The sequence below is a fragment of the Fringilla coelebs genome (assembly GCF_963513975.1).
Source record: "Fringilla coelebs genome assembly, chromosome: 3".
Lineage (NCBI taxonomy): Eukaryota > Metazoa > Chordata > Aves > Passeriformes > Fringillidae > Fringilla > Fringilla coelebs.
This window is the reverse complement of record NC_140030.1, coordinates 61,856,504-61,881,381: the sequence shown is the minus strand read 5'-3', so window position 1 is coordinate 61,881,381 and position 24,878 is coordinate 61,856,504. Positions and strand designations below refer to the sequence as shown.

At 37.7% G+C, this 24,878-nt stretch overlaps 1 protein-coding gene across 3 annotated transcripts; it reads left to right on the top strand.

The window, feature by feature from the left end:
* Positions 1–11: 11 nt before the first annotated feature.
* SERAC1 (serine active site containing 1) lies at positions 12–24,878 on the top strand. Of its 3 annotated transcripts, XM_084203448.1 has the most exons (18): positions 38–75; positions 2,335–2,426; positions 2,955–3,091; positions 3,776–3,812; positions 4,123–4,259; positions 4,584–4,673; positions 5,582–5,713; positions 7,270–7,391; positions 9,407–9,535; positions 10,889–11,002; positions 12,248–12,410; positions 14,621–14,771; positions 15,564–15,705; positions 16,484–16,584; positions 19,497–19,594; positions 20,136–20,318; positions 20,679–20,822; positions 22,686–24,878. In XM_084203448.1, the coding sequence occupies exons 3-18, from the start codon at positions 2,992–2,994 to the stop codon at positions 22,814–22,816; spliced, it is 1,974 nt and encodes a 657-aa protein (XP_084059574.1). In that variant the 5' UTR covers positions 38–75; positions 2,335–2,426; positions 2,955–2,991; the 3' UTR covers positions 22,817–24,878. The 3 variants fall into 3 exon arrangements, with proteins under 3 accessions (XP_084059576.1, XP_084059574.1, XP_084059575.1); XM_084203450.1 differs by lacking the exon at positions 2,955–3,091 and having other exon boundaries at positions 12–75; XM_084203449.1 differs by lacking the exons at positions 38–75; positions 2,335–2,426 and having other exon boundaries at positions 2,448–3,091.

Below are 24,878 nucleotides of genomic sequence, written 5' to 3'. Positions count from 1 at the left end.
GCCGGGGCTGCCGGCGGCGCGATGGCGTCACGCGGCGCGCGGGGGCCGCGCAGGGAGCGGCGGCGCAGGCGGAAGGTGCGAACTGTGGCCCGGGCCGGGGGCGCGGGGATGGCGGGCGGCGCTGGACGGGCGGGCCGGGGCCAGGGTAACGGGTGTGCTGTTCCTCCCCGTTAGAAAGAGGCACAGAGCCACCCCAGCCTGGCTCCTTGCCCCTTTTCGTGTTGCATTGCTTAAAGTTGGGTTTGCGGTGGTGTTTTTGTCAGTTTTTCAATACGCCCCAGCTGCGCAGCCGCTGGCGGGTAGGGGGGGACCGCGCACCGGTGCGGGACGGGGCTCGGAGCTGCCTGGGCCAGCTGTGAAACGGTGCGAAATGGCTCCTTTTGCATTATATTGGTGTGTGCCTAAGCCTGAAAAGCTCAGCGAGAGCCGGCAGTACGCGCTCGCAGCCCCAAGAGCAGCCGGCTGAAGCGGGCAGCGGGTCCAGGGCGGCGATTCTGCTCCCCTTCTCCGGTTTGGTGAGACCTCACCTGGGCTCCCCAACATCAGAAGGACGTGGAGCTGCTAGAGCAAGCCTAGAGAAGGGCCACGAAGTTGATAAGAGGGCTGGAGCACTTCCCCTGTGAAAGCAGAGCGAGGAAGTTGGGGCAGCTCAGCCGAGAGAAGAGGAGGTTGCGTGGAGACCCCACGGCAAGCTTCCAGTGTCTGAAGGGTGCTGCAGGGAGGTCAGAGAGGGACACTTAATGTGGTATAGGATAATGAGTAATGGGTACAAACGAAAAGGGGAGACCTTTAGATTAGGTATTTTGAAAGAAATTCTTGACTGTGCAGGAGGTGAGACACTGGAACAGATTTCTCGGGAAGGTTGTGGATGCCGCAACCTTGGAAGTGTTCAAGGCCAGTCTAGAAAAGGCCTTGAGCAGCATGGTCTGGTGGGAGGTTCCCCTGCCCACGGCACGGCTGTTGGGATTAGGTGATCTTAAAGGTTCGTTCCAGACCCTTAACATTTGATAACCTGATGCTTGCTCTTGGACCTGAACAGGAGCTCCTGGCAGCAGAGGAGCAGTGCTCACTTTGTCCTCCTGTGTTTGCAGTGCATGTTTTAAATTTCAGTAATTGTGGTACCTGCTGTCGCTGAACCACATGTTTCTTTCAGACTGTGGTTAGAGAGAAGAGTAAATGTGAGTACTGCGATTCTGGGAGTAAAGGTGGTAAAGGAACTGTCATGAGACAGAGAGTTTGGAGGCAGGAGAGGTGTCTCTAGAGGACTGATGGTCAAAGTCTTAAAAGTGTTTCACAGTGCATTGTACTCTGTTGAAGTGAAAGGATAAACAATGTGGAAATGACAGATATCAAACAGCAGTCTGCAGTGGTTTTGACAGTGCTGGGGTAATGCTAATGTTTTTCAAAAATCTCTCAAGCACAAGCAAGAGAAGGGAAAAATCAAACCTTTTGGGGAAATAAGAAAAGAGGGAAGACATGTTAAAAGAAGGACACAAAAAGAGTCCCTTTGTTCAGACGTTGGACACTGACAATAAAAGTGATATAAACACTTTTCTTGGTCTGCAGAGATTACCTTAAATTCAAGGAGAATATCATGCTTCCGTATTTCAGCATCAGGTTTACACATGTGACATTTTATAATTTTGAGTTAATTGTGATTATGTCAAATTGAACTAATTTGATTAGTTCAATCAAACAAGAATTTGATTAGTATGTGAGATACTGGTGTGTTTTTACATCCCTATAAACACAGTAACTCAATATTTCAGTTAGTATAATTGCACCAATGCAAACACTAAAATTTCACTTAGAAGATAGGAGTTTCATGTTACTTCTGCACTGTATGCAAAAAGTGTTAGTTTTAATGTAGTAGCTCTTTAAGTCTTGTTAGTCAAAATAAAACTTGCCAACATAATAAATTATGAACTTTTAAAAGGGGTTGGTTACTGAATTGTATTAAAGCTCGTGTCATACTGAGTAATGTCTTAATGGAGATAGGATCATATCTGGTATTTAGGGAAGAGTGACTAAGAAGTAGGAAAGGAAACTTAAAAGCAGAGAAGTTAATTTGAGATATTAAAATCAACAGTAACATAATTGGTAAAAAAATGCTTTAAACTTTTCTTATAATTGAAATTCAGCCCATAAATTGAGAAATTTATAGAGTTCTTTAGTCAGAGGGCTTTATATGGAGCAAAATGACACAAACGTGGTTTATTGTGACCTTTCCCATCGTGACCTTTGCTGTAAAAAGACAGGAAAGAAATGGTACAGGATTTCTGCTGGAATTATCAAATCAATCTTTACTTTTTTTCTTTCCCCCTCAATATGCAGAATGTCAGTGGCTGCTTACTGTGTATTTTGCTACAGAAAAATAGGAACTACTGGTCCAACCACAAAAAAACACCTAACCTGGAATGATATCAGTAAGTAGAGTTCATTATGTATTGATCTGAAGTGTTAATAAAAAGGAGTGACATGACACCATGCTTAATTAAACAATACTGAAGTTTTAAGCCCTTGAATGCTTAGTGATTAAAAGCTTCTGTTTGTTCCTGCTCTCTGCTTCTGACCTTGCTTTGCATGGTGATATGTAATATGACACCAGCAGATTATCTGGGAACAGATATGAACACTAGATGAGGGTCTTTCCCTAACTAAATGTGATCTCCTTAAGCTATCTTCAATTCCACTTGTATTTGATTTTTTTTTTGTAGTCTCTAGAGCCATGAAATAGTTACATTCATAAACAATGAATAAAGCTTGTTTTTATTATTTCTTTTTTCTTATTTACTTCAAGCTTTGCTTAGTTTCTGTTTTCTTTGGTGTCTTCAGCATATAATGACAATTCTTACATTTCTGAAAGTTATTTCTGAGCATTAAAGATAGGTTATTTAAATTTCTGCTCTACAGGAAGCATTGCATTTTTTTTCTTTTTCAAACTTCTCTGCCAGTTATTTCTTCAACATGTAGCTGCTGCCTCTTGTCTGCATGCAAAATTCTTATGGCCTCACAAAGATGGAAGCTGATAGCAGTGGTTGTGGGGCAAATCTCCCAATTCATGCTGAGGAAAAGAAATTATTCATGATAGGTGAGATGTGTTACATTGGGTTTGCTGCTGCTGGTAATGATAAGAATTTCTCTGTATAGAGATCCTTATATCCAGATAATCAGATTGACTTTGTAGATACAAAGTAGCTGAAATCTGGAAGGAATAATTTTGTTTAAAAGGCAAATTGTTGCAAGTAGGGTGTATTTATTATCTGTTTGCTTTATACATTAGATTCAATTGAATTATTTTTTAAAATGTATTTGCTTATGGAGACTCTGCAGGACTTCTCAAAAACATACATAGTCCTGTATGTAATAATATACATTGAAGAAATAGCTGCAACATGTAAGAAAATGTTAACTCCTTAAAATTGTTTTGAGTTTCAAATCACTGCTATTGTTACAGGCAGAGAAAACTTACTGTTGATTCAGGTAGCTGAGCAGTGCATGCAATTGAGAGGTAGCAATATTAAAGTAGATAGCACTGGCAGGATACATGTTTTATCATCTTGCTTAGGAGAGCAGGAAATCTGAATCAAGTAATGTTTTCTCCAGTTGTAAATTTTGGTTAATATTTTCTTGAAAGCTAAAGAGCAATAGAATTTTTTTAAAAGCTTGTTTTTAATGATTGGTATTCTTACTGTCTGATAATCAGATGGTAACTGTGCTTATATTGAGGTGATGCACACAACTTTGTTTGACATTTGGTTTTGATTTTTTCAAGGAAAAATTGCAAAGGTAACTGGATCACTTGTACTAGGGTAAGTTGTAACCAATGAGCATTTATGTATCTTAAAGATATGGTTAAAATCTTAATATGTGTATCTTTCAAAAAATGTGATAGTATTAGGGGACATTAGAAATAGTAAAATATAGTCTTGAAGCACAATTTCTGATAGTTATAACTAATTTCAAGTATTTTATAGCCTTTTCTCTACTTTGCTAAATCAAAATAATCTATAGACTATTATGTATTTTGTAAAACTCTGTGGTTTATGCCAGTGTGATTGCTAGTTTTTTTATTACGTTGTTTTAGTTGATATTCATATGCAGCTTTTTTTTTCTTTAAAGAGGCTTTGTATTCATTACATATGAAGTCCTGTCCTTAAATAAGTTACTCCAAATCGATACTCAAGCTCTACATCAAGAAAAACTTAAATCCTATGTATATGTACGTACAACTTCTCTAAGTCCAAGCGAATATCAAGGTAAGATGCATAATTGTTTGAGTTCTAAAAACAGAATTCTAAGAGAATAGAATGTTTCTGGAAGTCACTCTTATATAACAAGTAAAGTTATATTTCCTGAAATCTGTTACAAAGAAATGTCACCAAATTTATTTTAAGCTGCTGACTGGTTTGGGTTTTTTTTAAGATAGTTCTTTCTATACATAGTTTTCTATATATCAGATAATTCTCTTTATACAATGTCTATATGTATATTTGTGTATATTTCTTTTTCCATTTATTTACGAAATGTGAGGTGAAGGAACTGTCTTTTAGACTTCCAGTAATATAAAAATATTCTTGTAGGGATTACATACAAAGCCAGAAAAGAAATCCATAAAGCAGTGAGGAGAATTCTAGAAACAGAAGCTAAAATCTTCCGGAGACCCTTTGGTGGTAGGTATTGAAAGTAGGACTTTATCTATGATTATTATTTTTTAAAAGTAAGTAGGGCAATTAGGAAGTAAAACGTTTTTTCTTACAAAGTTAACATGTTCTTTTGTTCTTGAAACAGTGATAATATAGCTTACAATTTCTATATTTATATAGATTATCAGTCAGTTGTCTATTTTCTGTGTATTAAAATTTCTTAAAGTAAATGAAAGTGATGGTTAAGAGAAGATTTGAGGGTTGTTTTTTTACTTGTTCCAGAAGAGATTTAAAAGTTAAGATACCAAGTTAATATGTGATATAATTTTTGTGTAAAAAAGGTGTTTGTGGGATGAAATACTCTCAAAATCTCATTTTGGAAAAGTATGTATGCTTTCATCAAAATTGACAGTATTAACTGAAAGCAGCACAGTTTTTTGGATCAGTGTTGCTGCTTTTTCGAGTAATTTGAAACAAGAATGTCCATTTGTATCAGAAACTGTGCTCCTGAGGCATATTGTCTATTCTTACATAACTCTCTGTTAAATGATTATAGCAATGTGCATCTCCACTGTCATCTTATAAAATTAATTCTTTAAGGTCAGAGCCTCAAGAGTTGCTAATAATTTGCAGCTCCTGCTGGTAATTATGGTAAGTGCCAGTCAGGGGTTGTGTGTGTCATGTAGATACATGAAATATCAACTTGGTGCCACTAAAAAGAGACAAACTCACCAATTTAGGATCAGCATTTTACTGATGTCATTCTGTCCTTTTTCATTGTACTAATTTAAGGTTAAAATGTTACGCTCTAAATTACTGTGAGCAAGTAATACTCAAATATTAAAAAACTACATATTTTCATACTCCAGAAATAGAAACGTGGCTGGTTAAAATGCTCATTAATAATGTGGATTTCATTTGCTTCCTGGTCAAAGAACAATTCAGTACCTTTGATGGAGAAGATCATGAGTGTGCCTTATGGCTTCTCTTAAAGAGAAGTCAGTCAGAAGACAAAGCAATCCGACTGCAGGCTGTACAAGACCTGGCAAGCAACAGTCACTGGCATGGTAATGTATGCTGATGTAGCCTAATTTGTCCCAGAAATTCCACAGAGTCTCAGTTAGCTGTTCCAAGTCTGCTGACAACATGAAGAAAAGCTAGTAGCTGCAAGAAGCATAAATATGCTCTGAAACTTGATCTAAAATGTGGGGGAGTTATTTACATATCAAGTAGCTGTTCTTTCCTAATACCCTGACACAGTGTGAGTGTCTGCAGTGCAGGCATCTCTCAGTTTCCCCACCAGAGGATTGTAACCATTGCTGTGGCGTGGGAGAGCAGTTCATGCTCTTTAGTTCCTTGGCTTTTCTGTTGGGATTGCTAATGCAGTCACAAGTTTTGGCAGTGATTTTTTTTATATGCCTCTGTAGGAGTGAGTTTAAGGTTGTTGGTTAAGTTAGTAAAAATTGGTTAGGAGCTGATAGGTAGTAATGACAAACCACAGGTAGAGTGCAGGTGTTATCTGTAAGCCATTTTTTGTCCTAGTTATTATTTAATAGTAATAAGTTCTCCCTCTTGCTCTAGCAGCAAATATCTTTGAAACCCCAAGTAAAGGGGAGGTGTGTGTATGTATATTTGTGTTTCCTCCTTTCCCCTCCATCACCAGGCTACATAAACTAGGTGACATTCCATTCTGGACTCTCATTTTGGTAATTTAGTCAGTTGTGTATCACTCTTCCAGTGCAATTTCACACCATGGGATTTATCTTGTTTCAAATTACCTTTTTGAAATTCTAAATAATTTCCACAGGGAATTTACACCAGCAAACTGTGTTTGAAAATGTTTCAAAACTAGGTTGTACCAAAACTGAACTTGGTCCTTTGTAGACGAATACTCTTAGCAGGTGATTACAGAGCACAAGATGGCCACTATCAGAAATTTAGTTGCCTTTTGTTATCTCCCTTTCTCTGTAGTGCTCCTTGTTGTAGTATTTGGACATTTCACAAACAGTAATTATTCTTGCCAACTGCCTCATGAGGGAAACAGGCTTTTTTTAACCTGTTGCTTCAAAACCAAGTCAAAGGAAGTTTAAGACTGAAAGTACGAGCTGATTTTTCACAACAAGGACCAAGTGTTCAGTTAGGACCAAAGTGAGTTAGGACTCCAGTGAGTTCAGTTTGCAGGTATAAATTACCTCTACCAAAGGAAAAGTGTTGCCAGTCTATGACTGTGAAAAGTATCTTTTAAATGCCTTGTCAGTTTTGTTCTAGAATTGTATAACAGTAACAGGAATACAAGCAAATTTTTGTAGAAAAAACTGTTGATCCTCTTCAAGGTTTTATTTTCTTTTCCTTCAGTTTGCCACTGAATTATCAAACTCACCTATAATGAACAGTTAGTGCCCAGGTGTATTTCAGCTCAGTGTAGTGCTAGTCTAACATCTGCAGGTTTTAACTTTTGGAATTTGTGGTTAGAAAATCAGAGAGTTTTTCTAAGTAGACTGCAGAGAGATGGTTCTTCTTTTCAAGTGTATTTACTTGAAATGAAGATCACAAACTACATTTAAAACAAAATTAAGTGTTTAAGGTTAGTTTTAACTCTAACATTGAAATTCTTGTACAACAGATTATCAGTATGGCACAGTTGCTCAAACCTGTGATCAAAGGACTGCTATAGGTTTGGCTCGATCCAAAGATGTTGACCTTCGCTTTTTCCTGCCTCCACCACCATTGCCAAAAATAAAGACTGTAAGTAAAAGAAAACTGTGTATTAGATGATTCTTAGTTACTTACTTTTTTTTACTACTTTTGTTGAAAGTTAAGTTCTTCTAAAGTAACTGACTAGTAGTAAAAGACCAAAATACAAAACTAATATGTGATACACCCTTGGGGTTTATCTGCATTAGGGAGTGGCATGATGGAAAGAAATAAGGTTGGAAGTATTGATCAATTATTATTCTTGGACAGTTATCCATTTGACATATTTACAAGCAGCAAAGTCTGAGCCAGTTACCAGTCTGACAGGCACACTGCTTGTCTCCATCCAGTAAGCAATGTGAAGAAATCATCCTGGATTGCCTTGTTGACTCTGACAGAATCCTACACATGGAGCGTGCTCCTGGAGGCCTTTGCCTCCTCAGTAGTACTTGGTGCTCTACTGTAGGCCCACCTCTTCAGTCCCAGCTTTTGGGTGCCAGCAGATCCTTATTGGATAAATTTGGCCTTGCTTTATTTTTCAGTTAAAAATTAAGACATTTTAAATACATGTATATGTTATATATATGATGGTCTGAGGAGTTATGTCATCAGCTCCTTCAATAAACAGAACTGGCATATGAAGTATAATATACAAGGTGTTTTGCAATGCTAATAGAATGAAGAGGGGAAGAAGGCCCTGTCAGAAATTACCTGTGTACCTTAACCAACAGAACTCTGAATATCAGCTTTGATTGGGTGTGATATTCTCAGTTTTTGCTTTCTTGCCTTGGTAACATTATGGGATAATGGATCTGTACCTGTCAGTCCTTAAATATACACTAGTATATGGTTGTGGATATATTTTTACAGCAGTATGATCGCTAGGTGATTGAAGCTGAGTTGCTGATCTGCTGCTCAGGAAGTTGAAGCAAATCATTGTGGCACCTCTACGTAAATAAATCTCCATCTCTGATTTTATCAGAGTAGAATAACGGCAAGTTCAGTGATGGTGGGCAAATGAAATTACTTTGTTGAATCTATCAATCAATATATGGAGTGTTAAACTAATACTTATATTAATTTTTCAGATCAAACAATAAAAGAAATATCTTCATTTTTTAGTAATAATTTATACATTCATTTTAATGGAGCAACACCAAAAGTACAGCATCACAAGTTCGTGGATGAGGAAGGTGATTGTCCCACTCTCTCTGCACTGGTGGGCCTTGCCTTGAGCACTGTGTGCAGTTTTAGGCACTACAGTACAAAAAAGATATTAGACTATTAGAGTGTGTCCAAAGGAGGGCAACAAAGATGGTGGATGGCCTTGAGGGGAAGCCACATGAGGAGTGGCTGAAGTCACTTGCCTGTTCAGCCTGGAGGAGACCGAGGGGAGACCATTGCAGTCACAACTTCCTCGTGAGGGGAAGCTGAGAGGCAGACACTGATCTCTTCACTCTGGTGACCAGTGACAGGACCTGAGGGAATGGCCTGAAGCTCTGTCAGGGGAGGTCTAGGTTGTATATCAGGAGAAGTTTTTCACCCAGGTTGAGCACTGGAAGAGGCTCACCAGGGAAGTGTTCATGGCCCGAAGCCTGACAGAACTCAAGCAGCTTTTGGACAATGCTCTCAGGCACATGGTGATTCTTGAGGTGGTATTGTGCAGGACCAGGAGTTGGACTTCTATGATCCTTGTGGGTCACTTGCAACTCTGAGTATTTAATGATTCTATGAAAATTTCTGTTAGTTAAGTGTGAACTTTTAAGTTTCCTCTGCCAAGAGGGATTGGTTTTTCTTCTGGTCTTTGGAATCATTAGAATAATGTCACCAAACTATGTAAAGCTTGCTTTTTATAATTTATTTGGTGATTTTGTAAATATCAGTTTCTAAAGTCTTTACAGATAAAACTATTAAGCTGAAGTTGCAGAGCACTGAAGTCCAAGGTTCAGATTTTATGGCTTCATTAGTATGGCTGATTCCATTATTTCAGATATTCCTCTCTTCTGCATTTTGCTTTATGCTTTGAACAAAATAACCTAAAAGCTGTTCATGCTTACTTCTCACAGGACTATTCCATAGAAGATGAACTTCGTTTGTTGCTGGTATCTTTACCTCAGACTGGTCTTGATCCGTGTGTCCAGTACTTCACATCTCTTGCGTTACTTGAAAGTAGCCAGACTCTTGCTGCACAAATGGTGAGTTTCCATCTGCAGAACAGAACTGTTTGGGTTCTTTGTGCCTGCAGAGCTCAAAGATATAAATATTTTTCTATATTTTTTATCATTGTAAGAGGAAGAGAAATACAGACACTTTGTGAGTGTAGAACATGAGAAAAATCTCTTGTAAATACAGTCTGTCTGCTTGAAAGCTTGTTTATATTTCCCAGCTGTGCAAGTTGAAAGGTGTAGTTAAAGATTATATCTTAGAAGGCTTCCCATTAAGTAGACATTTCAACACTCTGTCCAAAACATTCCTTCCCCTTGTAGTGCTCATAAAATGATTTTTCACATTTCATCTTACTGTTGTTTGAATGCTCTTTTACTAATGAGATTATTAACCCACTCTTAGGTCTCTACTAAAATGGTAGTTTATTAGCACACCTTAATTAGTGAACCCTATTACATCACATGGAAGTACCTCCTTGAAATAGGTCCCTGTTACCAAACCAGAACTGCAGTAGTCTGTGGTCTGTTTGGACCTGGATCTAGGAATTCTCCAACTGTGTGTGTGCAACAATTTCCTAAGTGGCTTTAGGAATGTCATTTAAAGTGCCATTATTGTTTTAAAATAATATTTATGTCAGTTTCATCCACTCTCTCTTGTGAATTTTACTTTTTGTTGTTTAAAAGTTCTGACTTCCTTAATCTGTGATTGTTATTTTTTATAAGATGCAATAACAAAAATGAATGTCATTTTAATAACAATGCTTGTCAGTCTTCGTTTAGAGTTTCCAGAGTGCAATAACTCCTTATTTTCTATGACAGAGTTATGTGTGCTATTTTTACACTATCACTCCTTTACTGTTTTCACAGCCAGAGCTCGTGCCACAAAGGGAGCTTTGGTAAGACATCACATTGGAAGTATTTTTATTTTTATCAAGGTTATGTTGGTCTTTCTGCTGCGTGATTGAGAGACTGGCCTTCTGAGGCTGTGCCACATATTGAAGACCTTTCTTCCTCCTCTTCTAAGTTTTGCAAGTCTAGAGTTACACTGATTCTGGCTTTTTTATGCTTAAGCAAATGATCTTGAAAGATGACATTCATTAACAAATTGAAAATACTACATTTTTCCCCTTTTTTGTATGCTTTGAAGTTAATAGACTAAGGAGACCACACTGAAAATCTAGTTAATATTTCCAGTTAAAAATAGTAAATACTTTTATGAGGTACTGTTGTGTAATTTGTACGTTTTCAGAAGTGCATGCATGCTGTGCACTCTTTAAAGCAATTTCTATAGATCATTGCACACTTAGCATTGTAGATTAGAAATGCTTTTTTTTTATATAGCCATTTGAAATGTGTTACTGTTTTTATGGTTTTTCATTTCAGGGAGGCTTATGGTGTTTTGGAGGAAATGGGCTTCCATATTGTGAGACATTGAGTAAAGTCCCTTCAGAGACAGTGGAACTCTTTTGCTTGCAAGCTTTAGTACAGCATTCTAAGGTAATTTGTCTTTAAACTAACTGAAAAGCTACATTTATAGACATTCCTCTCTAATGCACTCTCATGTATTGGGAAGGAGTTGGCATTTCCTTGTCTCCTACCCCTTTCTCCTTCTGTAAGAATGTTTAAACAACTGAGATGGGTGTGAAATGAGCACTTTCCTGTAACAAAGTAGGTTTTTTTGTTGTTTTTTCTAATTCACCCTTACAAATTCCCCGTACTATACTTGTATGTGCCTTTGAAGAGGTAAAAGGGCAGGTCTGAAGATGTAATGCCAGGTTTTCACAAAGCAAAATAGTGTCATAAATTCACTCTAATCAGAAACCAGAACAGAATGCAAACCTTACCCATACACAAAGGTGTTCTTTGGGCAGAATATTGCACAGCAAACAGCTAATACGGTGGCCTTCCTAGGACCAGTCTGCTTTTTGCTGGCACAGATGAGGAGTATGGAAGACATTTTGTAACAGTGTTGCTTCATTGCTACATTTTTCTGTTTACAGTTAATTGTTCAGAAGCCTAGAACACTGAGAGTGTTGAGAGCACCAAATGATTACTGATAGTTGGGATGGATAAAGTGCAGCTTCCTGGTATTCTTTTCACATCTTCCATATACATAGAAATTCTGACTTAGTCTAGAATTTGTTATATTCTAGATTTTCAGTTTAATCAAGTTGTGACTGTACTCATTCCAAATGCCTGTTGAAAGCCACAGGCTTGAGGATATCAGCAGTTCTAAAGCTACCCTGCATATTCATCTGGATTAAATTGTTTGTCTTAGGATCAGTAATGATAGCAGTGCTATTTGGAATGTAAAAAAATCTTTTTCATTTGAAGAGAAGGAATTACAATGATTGCATTTTGGGTGCTGGACAAGTGGCTCTGGTTGAGATAATGCTTTAGCAAATACAGACAATTGATCTGCTCAGACTCTCGAACTTGAGTTGGAATTTGATCAGGCCAAGTGGAGACCATTTCATCTCCCTCAGACATGAAGAAGGGTAGAGAGGTGGTACTCAGAGGTTTTCAAGATGTCAATTCATAGGAATTATGCATTTTGCATATTAAAACATCTATTTCCTCTTCAAATATGGCATAATACATTCTAGATTAATATAATTTCTATACAACAAGGGCTGTGTTATACCTGCTTCTTAAAACGCCCTAATTTATGAATTAACAGCATCTAAAAAACCTTTTGCAGAATGTCTGTTTATTGTCACTGTATTTACTTTGTAATGCCAGATTTCTTCTCACTGTGATAAAATTGAAGCTAAAGGAGGCCTCCAGCTACTGCAGAGGATATACCAGCTACGTAAAGATTCAGCAAAGATACAGAGGAACATAATCCGCATTATTGGGAATATGGCTTTGGATGAACATCTGCACTCGTCCATAGTACGTGCAGGTAAAAGGAAAGCTGTCTCAGCGGTAGATTTCTACTCCAAAAGTTTCAGATAAATAAATAAAATAAATAAATAGAAAATGTCAATAGGCTGTTCTATAAATCCAAGCTGATGTCTGCCTGTTAAATGCAGTGTGCATTTTTACACAGAGGAGAAGTAGCAAAGGCACAGGAAAAGAATGTGAGGGTGATTAAAAATTTGCAATGGCTGTGATATGAAGAACAAATAACGAGACTAAGACACTTAGCGTGGAAAAAGCAACTGAAAGAGAATATGATGGAAATTTATAAAATTCTCTTCACTGGCATAGAGAAGGCAAAGAGGGAATGGTCATCTGCTGTTTGTTGTAATGCAAGACCAAAGGTTCTTGTACATTAAATTATAAGGAGACAGAACAAATAAATAGTATTTTCTATATATTGCATGACCAAGTAAAACTTGCCACAAAACATTATGGTAGTTGGAGAATCACAAAGCTTCAAAGAGGGATGAGACAAATTCATTAAATGAAAAATCCACAAAGTTATACAAATGGAAACAAAGTTGGCTGCAGAAAATCTGAGGGTATAGACTAGAATCAGAACTGTATAATTGTCCTTTTGTTGCTCTCTTCTTATATTGGTCTGCAGTTTCCATACTGCTCACTTCTGAAGAAAGGCAGTTGGACATAAAGGCCTTTGTCCCCGGCTCTGGCACCATTCTTAAATTCTAATGATTGTTGAAACCATACACGTAGAAGAAGAGATTGAAATAGGAGAGTCAGCAGCTCCCTGGGACAGAGCTCTCAGTACAAAAGGAATTTTAGGCAGTGAATCAAACTCCAGAGATGAGTAGTTGGGTACTGCTAGTCCAGAGTTGATAAAGCTTCTCTTTTATTGCTGGATGATGCATATGAGGAAAGAACCTCTAAGGCTCTTTTTCTTGTGAAAACTGCTGGCACAGGAAGAAGAAAAACAGTAAGGCACTGTGTAGCAGTTGTGATGGGGTGTCTGGGGGCAGAGCACTTATTTTTGATTCTGAACAGTTATTTTTGACTCTACATCTTGACTAATTTAAGAGAAATGCAAAACCAGAGACCAAGCTAGTTTTAGTCAGACTATCTTGGTAGTCTTCCATTATGTTTAGAGAACCTAAAGTAGACTTTAGATAGTATTCTTCTTAAGTACAATTTTCACAATGGTCATCATATATTCTGCTTAAAAACATAATTTAAATACATTATTCTTAAATAAAGATTACAGTCCTCAAAGGTGCTTGTAGTTTTGTTAGTTTAAGGCAAAACTCGAATGTCAGTTTGTTCTTTCCCTCAGTCTACGGTAAATTATTTTGAATTAGCAGCTTCCTGACTATACTGACTATACTAGTAACAACACAATGTGCGTGGTTTTGAAACAATGCTCATGAAGTAAATTCCCAGGTTTTCTTTATGGACTTGACTGTAATGTAACTGATTTATAGGGCTTTTTTGCTAGCAACAACAGGATTTGTCAGGATTTTAAAGAAACGTGTGCATATGCACATGAAAGATATTCCTTTGCATTTCTCAGTAGTCTATGACAATGCCCTTCCATATTTGAGAAAATTTTACACCTTAGGTAGAGTATAATAAAGTGTTTTTAAGTCATACTATCTTTGACTTAAAATTTTATTGAGGATTGTATCCAATTTAATTGTCTTTCTAATATATAAATAGTATACAAATTTTAGAATAGCAAAGATATTTTAATCACATAAAGACTTTTTCTTACACTGGATTTTAACATTAGAAATTATTGTAGTTTCACAGCAAGCATCAATTTCTTTACCTGCCATTGCTCCTGTAGGTTGTTTTCTATGCCTTTCTTATGCTTTAAGCTTCATTGTTTCCATCTTCCTGGCATTTTACCTGCAAAAAGAGATCTGAGAGCTGTTCTTGTTATAGCTGTACTGACCTGCTGATACACTTTCTTTTTCTTCTGAGAAGGGGCTCTTCTTCAGATCATAAGATAAACAGTAGTAAAATACGTCTGAATTTTTGAATTTAGGAGATTCCACTTACCTAGCCTTGACTTTGCTGAGGTAAAGGATAGATTGAAATAATTTATTTTGATGTTGCCATTCTTAAGTTTTAACATCTATTTTCAGATGTATGGTTTGGTGGTTGATGTTTCTGAATTCTGTTGTTCAGATGATGTTTCTGTTTTTGACCTGCCCCTTCCTTTTCTCAATGTAGGTTGGGTTTCTGTTCTTGCTGAAGTAATGAAATCCCCACACATCATTCAGTCTTCTCATGCATCCAGAGCTTTGGCTAATCTAGACAGGGACATGGGGAAAGAAAAATATGCAGATGGTGTTTATGTCTTACATCCACAATATCGTAGCAGGTAAAGTAGAAGGGGTCATTGTACATGCTGTACTTGGAGTTATTTGTTCTGCTGTTCTGTTACAAAACTTTGGAAGAGTTGACGTCAGAGTGCTGTTGTACTGATGTTACCTTGCCTCTCCTGTTCTTTGGTGGGTTGAAAGGACTGAATTTGGATTCTCAAGTAGAAGAACAATAAAAGTGGTTGGAGCAGTCCCTAGGTGTGGATGGAGTATTACTGTAATGCATGGAAAATCTAAACACAAAACATGAAATTAATTACTGCTTTGTGTGGGTTGCAGCTGTTTAACCTTTGCACTTTTTCTTGGGATACAGTGCCTTGTAATTATTTTACTGACAACAGCAGATATTGGCCTAAGTTGCAGTAAATTTTCATCCTCAGTGATAGTGATTGTGTGTCTGGGACTAAAGCAGTCTCCAGCGTGGGCGTCAGTAGCAACTATTGCCTGGTCATTGGTGTTACTCTGGTTACAGTGAAGATCTAATGTGATGATAAGGCTGGAGCTACCAAGCCACATGAATAGTGTAGCTGGCAGGAAAGGTGTTTTTCATTATAGAAAATTTGTGAGGTGGGTACTTTCTGTACCTCATTTTAGATCTTTCTTCTGTGTGGTTCCCTAGTTTTTGTTTTTATCTGAGTATGCTCTTTAAAATATCATAAAATGTTGTCCATAAGGTAAGAAGTCACACGTAATGTTAAAAAAAGCATTTTGGCATCCCTTAGGTTAAAAGTTCCAATTTGCTAAAAGAACACATAGCACATATCTCTTAAAATTTCCTTTTGGTTGATCAGCCAACCTGTCAGAGCAGACATCCTTTTCGTTCATGGGCTTTTGGGAGCAGCATTTAAAACCTGGCGGCAGCAGGACGTTGACCGGCATTTGGATAGAAGGGCCTCAGAAGGGGAAGAGGACTACACTCAGTGCTGGCCAAAGGTAAAAAGACGGTAACATTTTCACATGAGGCTGCTGCTTGCTCATTCATGAGAGCAGTCCCAAGCATCTAGAAGGACACTGTCTGGCAGATGTCTTTTTTTAATTCAATTACTTGTAGTTTGTTATGCAAGTGGCATTTTCAAGTTCCCAATGATAAGTTTTTGTTAATGGCTTGTTTGTTGTTCTTGCAAGGAAAAATCCCTGCTAAATTTTATGTTCTCAACATCATTCACATGCTAGTGAAAGAGGAGGCAATGGCTGCTTTCCTTATGCTCTCCTTTTTTTTCTCTTTTTTTAATGGACCATTATTGCTGAGGAAGATTTCTAGAATATTTTAAAATAAGTTCCCTTTCTCTCCTAGGTGTATGAGTACCTTACTTTGTGCAGATTGCTATTTAAGTATTGTTGGTGAATAAGTAATTAATGTTCCAAGCAAACTCACACTGGTATAGCCACTAAAAGTGTCTCTGTGAAATTTGAACTGATCAGTCCTGTTGGTAATCTTAGTAACTCGTTGCACCCAGGAGAGGGAGCCAGGAATGCACGAGTTAGAGATGAATCTCCATTCTTTGCCTGCTTTGTGGCTCAGAAACAATCTAGAGTTCACCAGCATGTGATAAAAGAATGACAATCCAGGTGTAACGTATATTTGGGGATTAACTGAGGTGCAAAAGTCTTTCTTGGTATTTTCCCCATAGTAACACCATTTCTCTATTGCTTTCAAGAGTTTAAGTACACTAATTATAAGCTCCTTTGGTTTTGCTTTTCTTTAATTTAGACATGGCTTGCTTCAGACTGTCCTTCCCTTAGAATCATATCTGTGGAGTATGACACCCATTTGAGTGACTGGAAAGCAAAATGTCCTGTTGAGGCTCAAAGGTAAGAAATGCAGCATCTGCAATAGGGGAGGGTGGCGCAGGACATAGACCTGTAAAGCTGATCCTTGGGATCAGCTGCTCTGAAAGAGTCAATTTAACTTTTTCTGTTGCTTTGAAAAATCAAATTAGGAAAAATATTTAATTATGTCATGGTATGCTGAAGTTTTTATCCTCATGAATTCTTATGGTCTGTTTTGCTTCATGTTAGGGGAGACACTAAATGATGCTATTAGTTAATGAAAATTCAACTTTATATCTTAAGATGTGTCTTTTTTAAAGTGACACAATAATGCTTCTTAAGCACAGCAAAAAAATCACTGTACTGTGGCTTTATACTCCTGATAAAATAAAACATATATTTTCATAGAATCATTTAGGTTGGAAAAGACCCTTTAGATGATCAAGTACAATCATTAAGCCAGCACTGCCATGCCCTCCACAAAACAATGTTCCTTGGTGCCACATCAACATGCCTTTTAAAAGCTTCAAGGAATGGGGACTCAGCCACTTCCTGGGAAGGCTGTTTTGGAGCATCACAACCCTTTTGATGAAGAAATTTTTCCTGATATCCTGAAATTTTTCCTTATCTCTTGTCCCTGTCACTGGGAGAAGAGGCCAACCCCCACCCAGCTACACCCTCCTTTCAGGTGGTTGTAGAGAGTGGTAAGGTGCCTCCTTTTTTCCAGGCTAACCAATCCCTCAGCCTCTCCTCATGGGACTTGTGCTCCAGACCCTTCACTGGCTCCATTGCCCTTCTCTGGGCCTGATGTAGAGCCTCAGTGGCTTTGTTGTAGTGAGAGGCCCAAAACTGAACACAGGACTCAGGTGCTGCCTCACCAACCCTTCCCTAGTCCTGCTGGCCACACTGTTTCTGGTACAAACATACTGTTGTTCAAAAAATATTACTTAGATGATAAACTGTATCTGACTCAATAAATGTATCTGATTCAATCAGAGTGTAATTGCCCTTGCCAGAGGAATGCTGTTTTTACTGACCTTGAACAGGGTAGGTCAGAGAAATATGCTACCTCCAAACATGTTGAAAAATAAGAACACTTTGAGTCTGTAAAGATTTTTTGTCTTGAATAGAATTTGGTTATTAGGTTTAGTGATCTTCAAATCAGAATCCTTCAAACATTTATGCAGATATTTAAGCATGTAACTAGTACTGCAAATTCAACTTGTGTACTGCAGCAGGGGCAGGTGCATGGCTGCTTACACGTTAAGAATCTGAAAATTAATAGTGTTTTTTTTGTGCAGGGAAGAAAAAATTCAACATGTATAATAGACTGGGAACTTGGAACTTGTTCATTCTCTCCTCTCTCTGGCAAATATTGCATTAAGGAAAACATGTAAGCAGGGAGAAAATGAGGAACGCATCACTGTTAATGTGCCTATTTGAAATTAGGCAGGAAAATTACAGTAAGGAGTATGTAGGTGGTTACCTGTGCAGGTCCAAGAGGACTGGAATTGGCTTTAAATTGCACCAGGGGAGGTTTAGATTGTGTATTAGGAAGAAATTCTTCACTTAAAGCATCGTCAAGAGGAAGAGGTTGCCCAGGGAAGTGGTTGAGTCCTGATCCTTGAAGATAATATAAGGACAGGCAGATAAGGTTTTAGGGACATGGATTTGTAGTGGACTGGGCTGTCTTTGGGCTAGCAGTTGGACTCCATGATCTTGCAGGTCTTTTAAACGTAAATGGTTCTATGTTTCTAAGAAAACTCTTCTTGTGTCTGTCTGGAGCAAGTATGTTAAAAGAAATAAACATAGATTTCCTTTTTCTTTCCCAAAGATAACATCTTTTTCATTACAAAATGGGAAATTACATTACTAACTATTTATGATTAACCAACCATAATATTTGATAATTTTATGTGGTTAATAATAAAAGAAAGATATTGAAGGTATTTTTAGCTAGCAGGAACAATGAGGTTGCAGTAGAAAAACAACCTTAGGTTTGATCTTAAATGTACAGTCTCATTTACTGTTTCAAAAGTGAATTTTGATGTCTCTCTGCTAGCCTAGAGCGTGCTGTTCATCTGAAAAGACACATTTGATTATTCTTTTCATATGTGTTATAAAGCAATTTCTAGTGAGAATGCTGAGACCACTAGAGATGAAGTGAATTATTTTGCACAGTGGTTGCCCCCATATCCTGATGTTTTCATTACCGAAGGGCCTTCTGTGTTTGATTCTTGTTACACTGCAAGGAGCAAAGTAAAGTGCAAGTGTTGCACTTTCAAGCTTAGATTGGGCATTGGCATTGGTTTTGTTTTGGTTCTACCACAGATTCATTTTCAAACTCTAGTGTGTAGCTTATCCTTTCCAGAGCTCAGTCTTCTTATTATTAAAATGGAGATTATTGTGCTTTCACACTATTCCAATAGAAAGCATTCGGAGATGTCTGGCAAGTGTAACTGACATTAGTTGTGATTTTTTAAATGTATTGGTTGATCATGCACTTAGTTTTTAAATTTCTGTGCATTGCTCCACATTTTGAGCATTGTTTAGCAAAGTGTGTGAGGTTTGTTCATGTTGCAGGGTATAAAGTTCATTATGTGTTGATGTTGCTTTCATAGAATAACAACTGTTTTGCTACAATGTGTAAATGAAACTATTTAAAACTCCATAAAACAACTTGTCAAGAAAACAGAAATGTTTGCTGAGCAAAATTAAAGTAACACTTTCTAGCAAGAGCAAGAAACTGAATTTAGATCAGTTCCCATTGTCCTTGTGAAGTGATCCTTACAAAAGTTCTTGGCCTTTTTCAATGTAGAAACAATAATTAAATAATTAATATTTGTTCACCTAATTCACTTTCATAAATGTGCTGCACTAAAATTCATTATGTTTTAACATTGCCTTTTAACCTGTCACGCTCCATGATGCCTGTGTTTGTTTTTTCTTTGCAGGGAGTCTATTGCTTTCAGGAGCAGTGAGCTGCTTGACAAGCTCAAGGCTGCTGGGATTGGAGACAGACCTCTGGTGTGGGTATCCCATAGCATGGGTGGTAAGCATGTTGCCTGTTTGATATAAAGCATTTATTTGCATTAAAGATTGCAGAATGAGCCATTAACCAAATTCAGGTAGAAATGCAATTATTCAGAATAGTTTATTTAAAAAATTGGCAAAGACCTAAAAATGAAAAACAGATTTCTACTTTCTTAATGCATTATATTTAGTAGCATATACATTTTGAAAGGATTGTTATTGCTGTTTGTTCTTGCTGTGTTGATTTAAAAACTCAATGAGTTGAAATTCATGTAAATGGAAATCCAGAGGCAAAATTTTCTCCATGATCAGGCATATAGTAAATGTCATTAGCAACACATAACAGAAATCAAAATTGGATTTGCATCATTCACTGACATTTTATATTGATGCTTCCTCAAGCATGATTTGATTTTTTTTCAAGTTAATCTTACATATTTGACAATCTAAGGACTAATCACCCAAAGCAAGAATATGGTTAGTTGTTTCATGGTTAATATAGCATGGTCATTATTCCCCAGTGATTTAAATCCCTCCATTAATTCAGCTTCTGTTGCCAGGTCTTCTAGTCAAAAAGATGCTGGTGGATGCTTCCAAGAATCCAGAAATGGATAAAATTGTAAACAACACCAGAGGAATCATATTTTATAGCGTACCTCACCATGGTTCCCAGCTGGCTGAATATTCCATAAATGCCAGATATCTCCTCTTCCCGTCTGTGGAGGTTAAAGAGCTCAGCAAGGGTATGTTCACTTTGCTACCATCTAGCAACAGGAACTCTGCTAATCTGTTCTTGGTGCTTTGGGTTTTTTCATTGTGCTGTCAGAGAAAGCTGGGGAAAAGCAACAAACCTCCTTTTTATGTTTTGGGTTGTGTGTTGAATTATTGTAAGCAGTTCTGAGTAGCTGTTTAATTTGATTGCAGAGGTGAGGGGAAAAGGGGGAGTCAGAAGAAATTGTTGCATATGCTAGTTGGAAAAGGGATTACAAACAAAATGCTACACCTTTTACTGTCTTAGTAATAAAAACATCTCTATCAACATATCTTTCCAGAAAAATGCTACAATCTTATAACACTGTAAAAAATATATTGCTCTTTCTCAGATTCTCCTGCCCTTAAAGAGCTGAATGATGACTTCTTGTCTTTTGCCAAAGACAAGAAATTTTCAGTGCTGAGTTTTGCAGAAACCCTACCAACACACATAGGCAGCATGTTAAAACTGCATGTTGTACCTGTGGAGTCAGCAGGTAAGTGAGAAATAGCCATTTAATTTATTTAATTTGATATATATTGATGTAAACATCAATAACGAGAAAATGTTATAAATATTATAGTAAAAAACCTAGAAAAATAAGTCTATTACAGTGTGGGGTTTTTGTTTAAATTTTTGACTGAGCCTCCCTGCTGAGATCAGAAGCAGCTACATTTAGATCTTAAAATAGCAGTTGTTTTGATTTTTTTGAAATCAGGATAACATTTGTTAAAAAAGCAGGGTATACCCTGGTCTGATGTTGGAGTCCTTTCATTTGGAATTATGACTAGTTGTGGTTTATCTTTGTACAGGTAGGCTGCATAGTGTTTCAGGTGCTTCTGTAAACTCCAGCTATTTTCTCCTTTAAAAAACTAAGAAAGAAAATTAGTGAACTGCTGCTGGAAGGAAAAAGTCACAAAGCTGGTTTTCAGTGCTAAGAATCCTTTACCTTCCACATCTCGTGAACTTGAGCAATGGAGTTTGCCTCCTGAAGAGTTCCCTCCATCTTTTTGCCTTTTTTAGGACATTTTTTCCCTTGCTTTTATTTATGTATATTCAACTTAGAAAATGGTTTTAAGTCTTATATTTTCAGTCTTTCTTTTGCACTGCCCAAGGTATCTGTAAGGCCAGAAACCACTGCTTTGTTAGGTTTTAGATCAGGCTAAATCCACCAGCTAAATCCACTAGCTTGAGTGCAAGGTTAGGTGCTCTGAAAAAGGTGGGCTGTACATCCGTGTTTGTCTGAGTCACTATTTAACAGCTTTTTGCAGCATATCCTCTTGAGCAAGAATGTTTTGCAAAAATGTTGCTGATACAGTTGTATGGGCCAGGACTGAAAAACTGGACCTTTTTTTGTTATTATATAACAAAATAAGGTTAAAAAGTGGGCTGAGTAACAGAACCCAAGTGAGTACTGTGCTCTGGTAATTTTGTAGCATGTCTCCTCTTCTAGGGGTGACGCCCAGTGCAGCACATGAGTGCTCTTGGAAGCCTTTGGGAGGGCACATGGCAGTTCTGTAGCAGGCCACTCTGTTCAAAACACAGGCTGATGAGCACATAGCTCCCTGTTTCTTGCATGTCTGCTTGGGCACATGAAAGCAGAGCTTTATCTTGCTCTAGTGTAGTTTTACATGGTTTGAGATACAGAAGTCAAAGCAAAATGGAGGATTTCTCTAGGTGATGAGTGAATAGACAATAAACTGGGATGTAACAGTCACAGCATCCTACCTGGAAAGTTGGTAGTGATGGCTGTCAAGAAAGAATAAATGCTGTGGTGTGCCCAAAATCAGTAGCTGAAAATGGAATGTTTGTATTCTACAATTAAGCAATGTAAATATTTCATTTCTCTGAAAATGTGCATAGTGATTTGCAGCATATTTCAGGTTCATTGTAGTCCAGATTTTAATGTCCCTGTCAAAGTATTTGTGTAAGGAATATGGGCAATTAGTGGTGATCAGATTCAAGTTACCATGCATTAAACTGCATCCCTGATCATTTCAATGCTTAAACCTGTCAGGACTGTGCTATCAGTAAATGAAGTTTTGTTTCAGCGAAGTTGTCTGTATGGAGAAATGTACATTTGTGTATTTCAAACAAAGACAGTAGAACTCTGGCCTAATGGTGCCATGTGCCAGTGTGGGTTTTGTGGCAGCACAGAGCTCTATCAGGCCATAACTGTGTGTACTGATGCTTTTAGCACATGAAAAAATAATGACAAACAAAGAGTTTTACTGAAAATAGGAGAAGTTGGTTTTGAGAGAGAAATTGCTAATGCAAGATGTTCTTTTCGGTCTAGGTTGTTTTATGAACTCTGATTGTTTTCTTTTTTTCTTTTTTTTTTTTTTTTGACCTTTTCCAGACATAGGAATTGGAGACCTTATTCCAGTGGATGTTAATCATCTAAATATTTGCAAGCCAAGGAAGAAGGATGCTTTCCTGTATCAACGTACACTGAAGTTCATTCAGGATGTTTTAGCCCCAGAACTGTGAGACTGAGGTTTTGCCATCCTTTCCTGCTTGTGTCCTGTGTTTGGTGTAACACAGCAACTTCTAACATTTGTTAGGGGATCTGCAGGATTACAAGGGTGCTGTGTCAATAGTATGTGCTGCTGAATAATTTCCTGTACATCTTGAACTTTAGGCACCTGTCCAATTTCTTTCTCAAAATGCATTCAAAACAAATACAAACTTGGCAAAAAGAAAGTGCGTGCCCAGGGTATCTTCTTTTAGCCAAAAAAAAAAACCCAAGCTTGCTTTGAAAGCAGGTAAATATACACCTGGGATAAAGTCTTATAGACAGGATTAGAAACAGTTAAATGAGGTGGTTATCTGTTGTGTCAGAGGGGAGAAGCAGCATGTGGCTGCTGCAGTTTTGGTTTACTGTCCCTGTTAGGGTGGCCTGACTGGAGCTTGAAAAATTAGTATTCAAGTGAATTAAGGTAGCACTTTGGCCTAGTGACCCACTTTTAGGAGGTTTTGTCATTTGCCTTTTCTTTAAATACATCACCCAGATTGGTCAGCAGACACAGCATGTGTTTTTTTGCATGAGAAAGAGACAGGTTGGTAGCTTGCCTTGCTTAGAAAATTGTCACTGTTTTAATGAAAACAAAAGAAAATAAATGTTCATCTTGTACATTTCCCTCCTAACCTTAGCAGCTTGTGAGACTGCTTTCCTTAGGACAGTGTGTATCTGGTCAGACAGGGCAGTTCTGTGCTTGTTCACATTGAAGATGTGTGTGATGAGCTCAGCTCTTCTTCTTTGCTCTTGGGAGACTCCAAGAAGTTGGTACATTCAAATCCCTGGCTCATGTTACTCATATAGAAACTTTTCTGTAGCTGATTTAAAGAAGAGCATTGAAAATGCTCTGGTGGAGCACAAAAATGTAGGCCCTGACAAGAAAGTTGATGCTTACAGTTTGGAGCTGAGGTAGAAAAAAGTAAAGCAGGAAGAAAATCAGGTGAATGTAAGGCCTCACTGGAAATGACCACAAATGTTTTGGTTTCCTGGGGCCCACATATGTCTGCTGGTGTAGATACAGAGAAAACCAGCATTGTCTTGTTTGAGTTTATATTTAGGATACCCTAGCAGTACTGATGAGAAATCAGTATTTTTAGATGAAAAAATGGCAGTGCACAGTCACTTTTTTGAAGTCTTAAATAGTTTGCACTGTGGTTAAAAGCAGCCTCATGTTATTGTGGTCTCTTTACTCCTTTTCTTTACACCTGCATCCCTCTCTGAAAACAAACATGGGCTGTGTAAAACTGTACTGCATTTGCTGACCATTTGTTAAATAAGGTCAGTATTGATGACAGGCTTGAGGGGTCTCCTCATGCCACTGCTGTGAGATGGATCCAGTATTAGTGTCCTCCAAGTGATGGCTGTGAAAGCTGCCAAGGAGGTGGGATGCACCTTGCAATTCTGCATGAGCTTGGTGCTGTGGGCACTACAGTCCTGCCAGGTCCTGAGAGCAGCCCAGGAGGACACTGCAGCTCAAAATACACTTCTGGAAATTGAGGGAACTGCAAAGTAAAATTCACAAGAGCAGTACAGAGACTGTACAGCACTGCACTGGCGAAAAGAGCATTTTTCCCCTTAACTGAGATGTAGGTAAGAGCACTGCATGGCAGTGTTTTGTATAGAAAATGTAACAGAAATGTCCTTATTTCTGAAGAGGTTTATATTTTTTACACTGTGATTTAGACTTCAGAGTGTAAATATATTAGTGCACTTTGTATTCACAGGGTAGAGTGTGTGGAATTCATGGTGAATAGACAAAACTTCGAATAACTGAATGCTTGTTTCATGTGGCAAATCTATTAGTCTTAGTAGACTCCTTTGGCTTACACAGATTCAGATCAGTGACATTAAACATTAATTTTAGTAAATGCATCTATGTTTTGTAACTGGAATTCTTAAGGCAATGTTCTCCTTTTTGTAACTGTATTTATATATGTATAACTTCTAAAACTAATATTTGGTGGGGAGTTGTTGGGTTTGGGTTTTATTTTTTTGGAATATAGTAATAAAATGTGATTTAAAAAATGTCTTGGA